The following is an 8632-nucleotide window of genomic DNA, read 5'->3' on the forward strand; positions in this document are numbered from 1 at the left end:
GACGGTTTACTAATTACTTTCTATGCGATTTGAGATGCAATGGTCCCGTCGTAAACGATGTGTAGTCTGCTGCGTGAAGGGATTCCGTCGCGTATGAAGCTAGCGAAGGCGCTGCCATATTTGGATCCGGCTGCCAAATGTTTGCAAATGATGCGCGCTGAAGACGTTTCTGACAAATCCGCCGGTGGTATACGGATGGCACATAAAAGGTAAATAATTGATTATTTATGAATATTTTACGCACTGAACGCTCCCAAGGTATGTACATGAGTGTCTCCTTATCTGGTGGCTAAATTTTACCCTGGTGTGTGGATATTCTATGGGAATTTAGAATCATATCAGTTCTGCATGGAAAGTCCCTGAACTAAAAACCACTTGTTTCTCAAGAATTGATGATGGTGTCGAGTACCAGCCACTTTCACTTAAAACAGGTGAAAAGCATTCCTGAATAATTAATTATTTAATGCTTCTTTGGGTGCATTTAAAAAAAAAATTCATTTAGGTGAGATTAAGGATAAAATTGAAGGAGCTAATTCTTCTGTTCACCTGTGAATCTAAAAGGTGATGGGCTCATAATAAAGCTATTTTTCCCAACACAGATGACTGGCTCCCTGAAGAAGCGTCACCAGGGTCAGCGCAAGCAGCCGACCTCCTCGGCTCAGCCAGACAGCTCTCGTAATGGTCCTGCAAAGGAGAGCAATGGGAATAGTGGAGGAGGTGACCACTCTTCTGGGGATGCATCTGGACCTGGCAAACGCCGCCTCTCCGAGGCTACCATCCAGCGGTTGCTGTTGAGGCTGGCTGTGCTGCTAGCTGCTGCTGGGGTGTACTTTTACACCAGACAGGTGTGTAATGGGTGTACTTTAACTGATACTGCAGGCAGGTGTATAAGGGTATAATTCTAGTGCCTGCTATACCAGCTGGTCTGTTATGATAAGACAAGACAAGCTTTGCACCAGACAGCAGACCATTTTGCTTACTGATACCCGTAGGAGAAAGGAATGCCTATTATTGATGGGTTTGTTTGTTCTCTTTACAAATCATTAGAGAGTGTTATTTCACTTGTTTTGAGACTTTCATTTGGGGCTGTGTGTGGCTGAACTTTAGGCTGAGCTGCCTATTGCTATCCAGGATAAGATTCTGGAGCTGGCCACAGCAAAGGACAACATTGGGAAGCGATCACAGCCTGTGGCATGCTCAGACAAGTACACTGCTGAGATTGCCAACTACCCAGGTCAGTACAGCTTCTCACTAATGCTAGTTTATGACCAACTATCCAGGACCTGCTCTAAACATTTATTTCCCATGAATGCAGTTGATTTTCCCAAGATATCTGTCAAACATTTCAGTTGTCTCAGTTCTCACTGTACTCCACAGATAATCTAAAACACCTACCCCTCCCCCAGGTTGTACCCCATCCTGCTGCGTTCGGGTCATATTATACCCCTCTCTCTCTCTCTCCCCAGGCTGCACCCCGTCTCGCTGCGGGCGGGTTATCTCTGACAAAGTGGTGACACCACACGAGGCGCAGGCGCTCCGGGATATCGCCACCAGGGCCTTCCAGCTGACAGGTGGGTGTCGTGGACAGTTCGATTTAGCTTTCTAACATCTCTGGGTAGGTAACATCCCAGATATAGGGCGTGTTTGCTGTCTCCCGGACGACGAGGATTCTGCATCGTCCGGCCAATCCCGTTCGATGGCCGCATCCCAGCCCCCGCCGACCTCGAGGGCCATTGGCCGGACGACGTATGTAGATTCTTCGTCGTCCGGAAGACATCGAATCTGGCCATTGCTTTTGACAGCTAATGAAACTTCGAGCTCCGATATCCTTGACATGTTCAGCTTGGATAATTCAGACATTTGGAACGTCTGTACTATGGAGTGCGGTCGAAGCGGCTGTTATAGACCGGTAGGAGCGCCGTCGTAAACGACGCGAACCGAACTATGGAGTGCGGTCCAAACATGCGCTCCAGTTGCCGAAACACCGCGGGGTGTAAGCACCACTCGTGCCGCAGCGGCTGCCGGGACAGGGCATCGGATTCCACGTTACAAATCCCGCTGATGTGATGAGCTGCAAGCATCACATTGTGCTGCAATGCAAACGACCAAATTGCCTGAGCTATGGCATCAAGACGTGGATCAGACGAGCCAAACTTGTTAATTAACGCTACGGCGGTAACATTGTCGGATAAAATCTCTACTTTGTTGCCTGCAAGTGACGACTGAAAGGAGAGAAGTGCAAGATATACAGCAAAAAGCTCACGGAAGTTGGACGACTCGCTGCTCACCGTGGGACACCAGAAGCCCGAGGCGGTACGACCGGCTGGTGGACTCAGCACAGCGCCCCAGCCGGACTCCGAGGCGTCCGTCAGCAGTTGTAAGTCGAACTGCGCGGGTGGCAGCAGGAGCCTCCCGTTCCAGCTGTCGAGGGACCGAACCCACCAGGTCAGATCCTCCACTGCTCCTGCCGACCACTCCAGCGAGGCCTCCCACGAGTGCCTGGAGTTGAGAAGTCGGTAAACGTTTCGAAGTTTGAGCTTGCACGGGAAGACGGCGGCAAGCATGCTAATGCAACGGCCTGCAAAGCGTGCCAGAAGCCGCGCTGAAATGCGTGAGCGTTTGAGGGCGCGTGTTATATCCTGTTTCAACTTGGATACCTTGGATTTCGGCACGGTAATGACGGGAGGTCCGTCCGGTCCAGCACAGCGGACGACAAAGCCAAGGTACGTAACAACATCTGAAGGACGAAGAACAGATTTTTCGTGATTTACGGTAAGACCAAGTTGAGACAGGGTGTCGAGAAGAATTTGAAGCTTGGGTAAAATGTCAGACTGATATCCAGTGAGAAGAAAGTCATCGACAAACGCCATGAGAGACATTTGATGAACGCCACGCAAGTACTCAATGATGACGCGGATGCATTTATGAAAGTAGTATGGCGATCCCGACCATCCAAAGGGAAGTCTGCACCAGACGTACCAGCGTCCCTCGAACTGGAACCCCAGGTAAGTGCGAAAATCGGGGTGGATAGAGAAGTGGTAAAAACCATCACGCAGGTCGAGGTTAACCGCACGATCATGAGTGCCCATGATTTGTGGGAGGACAGAGACATCCTCTGACGAGAAGTGAGGTATGACACAATGTTCATTGACGTAACGCAGATCACAGATAAGGCGAAAGTTGCCACTCTTTTTTGGCACGACTTTCAACGGCGACACACATCGCGGCATTTCACTTACACATTCCACAACACCGTTTGACAGCAGCTTGTGAAGTTCAGAACGAATGAAACTGTTTTCGTTACCTTTAAAGGGTGGATTATTGAACACCGAGGGTTCCGGCACACGAGCGAAGGGAATGGTAATGCCATGTGTCACCCAGTCTATCACCACATCAGAAGCTCCAATGCGCTCCCAAAAGGCTGGACACAGCGGCATCACTCACGTCTGTGGTCACGTTACCTGTTACGTGCACGTCCGTCTTGTCACTCTGAATCACTCCGGCACGTCCCTCGCGCCGCCCGTGCGCCGCGGCAGGGCCAGGTCACGTGACCCGAGCGCTGTTCGGCAGCCGGCTATTTTGTGTGCAGGGTATGACGTATTTCGCGAGCCGACGTCACAGGCGGTGACGTCGGCTCGCGCGCGAGCCGAGCGCCAACGACAAACTAACGGGAACCCTCGGACACCCTCGGGGCATAAACCGCGGAGTAGCATATTGAGCGAGTTTTATAAGGAAAATTCATATATTTTCGTTTCTCAAATGATAATCAGGGTGTATCTTACCTTTTTACAATCATTTAGGCTTACCTGACACTTCAGTTGCCAAATATCTGCAATTTATTCAAGCGAAGGTATTTCCAGTAAATATCAATGGTATAGACCGAAATCTTTTGAATAAAAACTCTAACCAACAGAAATAAAAATAACTTAATTTATTCCAACCATTTTCTCCAAATAAACAACATAAAAACTCACTTTTACACACATCATTCATAATAAAGCATACTAACACGCCGCTTTTGACAATTGCGGCGTCGAGTGGCGCGCTGCTAGCGCTCTTTTTCGATCGCAGAGACCCTGCACGCGCGCGAGCACACTACGTCACGTCCGGGGGGCACAGGTATATGAAAAATCGCAGTGACGTAACACTTTTCTCGCTTCTCATTGGTCAATAGCCCGTTGCCGGGGTAACGTGCACGTATGTGAGCGCGGGCAAGAGTACTAGCCGGCCGCCGATCAGGGCTCCGGCTGGGTCAGAGCGGTCACGGGCGCCAGTCCAGTCAGCTGGCAGCGTGCCAGGGCCGAACCGGCGAGACCGTCCAAAGCCGAAGCCGCCGCCGCCGCCGTCCCGCCCGAAGCCGAACGGCTGGCGTGGCCCCCGGCCACGGGGCGGCACCGCCGAACTGACCTGCCGAGATGAGCGGGCACCGGCGATGGAAACTGCCCGTTGGAGATTCTCCAAGGCACTCGGTGGGAAGGCGGCTGGGTTTTGCTGCAGGGTGGCGAACAGCTTGGAAGTGCCCTCGTCAAACTGACTGCTCACGAGAAGGTTCGTGTACTCCTCTTGGAGGAAACGGAGGTGGGCAAGTGCCACCGTTGTGACGCTCGAAAGAGAAGCCTCGGTAACTTCAGCTGCCAAGAGCTTGAGGATGGTTTCTTGGAATCTCGCCGATTTCTGGATGAGGGTAAACCTCGGGAGATCAGCTCGACCGATGCCAGCACGGCTGTCTCCGACCACCAAATCAGCTGGTAGCTTGATCTTGGCGACACTCTCTTTTATAGCGCGAAACTCACTCTGTAGCTCACTGTAAGAGCTGAAGGCAGCGCCCGGCGCTGGCAACACTTGTTCTCGCACGACTTGCCGACGACCGGCGCTGTCGTTTTCGCATGCAGCTGACGCGGCGGAATGCCCAAGTGCGGGTCTGTCACTCGCTAACCGTGCCACGATCTCTTCTAAGCGATCGAACCTGGCTGACAGGTCTGCCACACTGTCGCCACGGTCACTCTTCTCATCCGCCATACGAACAGGCGGGGTTGGCAGTCGCCTAAAATACCGGCGACTACCCACAGCCACACTCCAGCACAGCGGAGCGCGCGCACCGATCGGAGAGCGGGACCGAACTGCCGGCCCGCGAGCGGTCAAGGCCGCTCGCGGGACTAGCGCCCCTGGCGACCGAGTGCCGCAACTACGATACAAGAAAGTAAGATATTCAAACGCCCACCTGAAACTAGGCCCAAACTTAAATCTCGAATGCTGGCCCACTGAGTTTGTTCCTGTTACCGTTATTTCTGAATACGCATCGCTGTTATATTTTAGTAGCCGTCTCCCCAATTACATCCTGTGTGATCCTTAATCATATGCCATGGATGAAACACTCCCTCATCCATGATCTTTGCTTTACCAGGTGGCTCATCGGGCGGCGCGAGTATCCTGGACCTCCACAGCGGAGCACTCTCCAAAGGCAGCTCGTTTGTGAACGTGTATCAGCTGCCCGAGTCACAGCACCTGGTTAGCGAGTCCGATCTGCGTATTTACAAGTGAGTGGGAAGCGATGGATGGTTAGATAAGATAAATGGGGCAGAAAGGTAGGAGGCGAAAGGTGGACGTCTGGAAGGGATGTAAAAATGTAGATAAATTGAAACCGCTGGTTTTCTGAATAGTTCGTCCTTGACTAGGATCATTTCTCATTTTCCGCATTTTTGCGGTGTTTCTTTCTCTATCTTTCTCGTCGTTCAGCCCTCGTCCTCACACCTGTGTCGCGAGTTTTCGTGGCTTCTAACCATCCACCACTCGTGGACGTAGGACGTAGGACGTAGTTGGAAAGACGTTGTTGGAGTGTGATACATACACATGTTTATCCCATTCCTGTTTCCAAACTACCTATCTGACCATCCCCGTCGCTCGCCAGGGCAGTGAAGCAGCGCGTGGCGCACTTCATCTCGGAACATTTCCAACTAGCACCGGGAGTGCTGAAGCTCGCCAAACCGACCTTCTTCTCCCGAATGACGACCAAGGAAGCGCGTACCGTCCACGACGAGTACTGGCACACGCACGTCGATAAGGTAATGATTATTCAGATGCCTTGAGAGGCTTGAACGCTCGTCGTAATCGTTGGGCGCGGAGGCCGGCGGCCAAGGCCGCCACCACGCCGTCGTCCCGTAACTCGGTGACCTTTGGGTGAATTTGAAGGCTTGTATACTGTATAGTTTGTGAGCGGTGCTGCATGACTGCTGCAGAGCGTAGAAATTAACTATTAAATACTCGACGGCGTATATGACATAAATGATTCATTTTGGTGGTGTGAATGACAAATAGCTTTAGTGTGAACTCCTGTTAAAAGGCTGGTCTGAAGAATTAAGTAAGTTTTTTTCTGCGAGATCATTTATAGTTCGTTCTTGAACCGCCTCACTCAATATCGCTGCTTTTATTCGTCGTATCTTAATAACTCCAACTTATTGTTCTTTGATAAAATCCTCTCGGAAGAGTACCGTCCGAAATGTATCGTCTGTTCCGCTAGCTTGGTCACAGTTACATACATTAGTTTCATTCTACGCAGGAGACGCACCCCTGGTTACAGCGGATTGTTTCTTACAGCTACATTCGCCTTATTTCCCGCAGGAGACGTATCCCTCGTTTCACTACACCAGTTTGGTGTACCTAAACGACTACGGACACGACTTCCAGGGTGGACGGTTTATCTTCAACGATAACGACGCCAACCGTACCGTCGAGCCCAAGACAGGTCAGTGGGTCAGTGGGCCGTGGGGACTTGGAAGTGTTACAGGTTCGAGCTCTCTGTGGGGTTTTTGAGTCCCTCATATAATTATGAGACCGTCTTTTTAAGTGGTGTCGCTTAGCAGTGACAAATTTGTGAGCTGAATCGAATTGTATAAATGTATAGGTGTAGATCATGTTACGATTGTTGTCAGAACACGAATCCCAATGTTAATTATGCGTGACTGGTTGTGGTCGGGAGTATCCCCAGCTCGTAAAGGACTCACGTATGTTGAATACTCGATCGTTGCTTTACACGTACCGGGTATAACAGTTATATACAAGTACTGAACGCTGTATTTAAGTGCTCTTACTTGTGAATGCAAATAACAATTTTTGCCAATGAATTAAATCAACCTTTCTTTCTGATCCATGATCCCGCTGATGCCCCGAGTTCTGACCTCTGCCCCGGTCGCCGCCAGGGCGCGTCTCGGCGTTCACTGCCGGCTGGGAGAATCCCCACCAGGTGGAGCCCGTCTCAGACGGGGTGCGGTTCGCGCTCACCGTGGCCTTCACCTGTGACCAAAGCCAGGCCATTAGCGATCCTGAGCGACGCACCGGACCTATGTGAGGACGACAAAGCGACAATACAGACCTGTACCCGTGAGTCATGTATTGCACCTTCGGAGAACATCAGTGTGCCAACTTCCGAGCCCGCAAGACAAAACTGTATTTCTTGGGAGCCTCAGCCCCTGTTCTGACCCCGCGATATGACACACCGAAGAAACTTCAGCTTTGAACCCGTAAGTTGCATCGAAGAACTTCAACCTTCGAAGAGCGGTGCAATCAACATTAACATTAATAACAAGTAACAAATAGAGGCTCGGAGTTTTATCAACATTCTCATGAAACTGAACAATGCTAGAGGCTCAAATATCAAGGAGTTGCACGACTACTGACTAGGGTCTCGCGGTTGGTGCTACACTAGAGGAATTTGTGAGAATTCATTTGATGCGGTTTATGACAGGATTCTTGCATTCCGGTGTGTTGTGTTACCAGAGGACACTTACTCATGTCTTATTAGTTGATGGATGGGCATTTCTGAGTGTATTGGGATGTCGGGGAGTTCGGGTTGTTTCCTTTACGAGGTCGCGTCCACAGTAACGAGATGTCAGGCGTGGAGTTTGCGGGTCTGAAATTTGTGGGAACTGATCACGGTGTTTTGGGGCGCGAAGTGGTTCAACCGTATTGCTAGCAGTCGGCATTTAACTGTGCAACACAGCTGTACGATTCAGTGTCGCAGTACAGCCTAGTACATAAATGGCGCTGGATTCCTGAGTGGTGTTCGCGGGCAGTTTGCAGGGATCCTGGGAGCTGGGACGTGTGCTGTTTGGCTTCTGAAGTGCCTACCCACGGGGCAAAAATCCCGTAGTCACCATGCGAACAGTATGTGAGCATTGATAGTTTCGCTGGGACTCGCAATAACGTTTGGCATTTGCTGAAGTACGCAATAATGGTTTCGAGCGCGTCAGGGTATGTTCTCGTATACACAACATGCATTCCAAAGAGCAGAGGTATTTTGTCACTTGTTTTCGGGTGGAGTTTTTTGGTTGCTGAATTGGTTGGCTTTATCCAAACCGTTGGCTATGTTCAGTCCAGGGGTTCAGTTCAAGGCTGTAGAACTCCGTCAATACCTAGGTTCAGTCAATACCTAATAGTGTGTTTCGTTATATTCTGTGCGTTCGTGATTAATTTGATCTCTCATACGAGTGTCGTTGGAATTGGCAGCAGAGGGAGTTGCGACGTTGGGTGTGCCACGCTATATCATACAAACCTTTGTAGAGTGAGAGTGTTCGTGATAGAAATGTAATAAACACAAAACAAAGGACGAGTTTTGGTTAAGAGAACTTTTCATAAT

At 50.4% G+C, this 8632-nt stretch overlaps 1 protein-coding gene across 3 annotated transcripts; it reads left to right on the plus strand.

Annotated features, from left to right (window-relative positions):
- The first annotated feature begins 58 nt into the window (after window positions 1–58).
- Window positions 59–8595, plus strand: LOC122370420 (2-oxoglutarate and iron-dependent oxygenase domain-containing protein 3-like). Of its 3 annotated transcripts, none has more exons than XM_043346032.1 (8): window positions 59–209; window positions 600–845; window positions 1132–1234; window positions 1467–1571; window positions 5405–5537; window positions 5909–6062; window positions 6619–6742; window positions 7197–8595. In XM_043346032.1, exons 2-8 carry the CDS (start codon window positions 600–602, stop codon window positions 7343–7345), a joined length of 1014 nt encoding a protein of 337 aa, XP_043201967.1. In that variant the 5' UTR covers window positions 59–209; the 3' UTR covers window positions 7346–8595. The 3 variants fall into 3 exon arrangements, with proteins under 3 accessions (XP_043201967.1, XP_043201968.1, XP_043201969.1); XM_043346033.1 differs by having other exon boundaries at window positions 197–258; XM_043346034.1 differs by lacking the exon at window positions 59–209 and adding an exon at window positions 279–304.
- Window positions 8596–8632: the final 37 nt, after the last annotated feature.

Source organism: Amphibalanus amphitrite, unplaced genomic scaffold (assembly GCF_019059575.1).
Source record: "Amphibalanus amphitrite isolate SeventyFive unplaced genomic scaffold, NRLGWU_Aamphi_draft 001130F_arrow, whole genome shotgun sequence".
Classification (NCBI taxonomy): domain Eukaryota; kingdom Metazoa; phylum Arthropoda; class Thecostraca; order Balanomorpha; family Balanidae; genus Amphibalanus; species Amphibalanus amphitrite.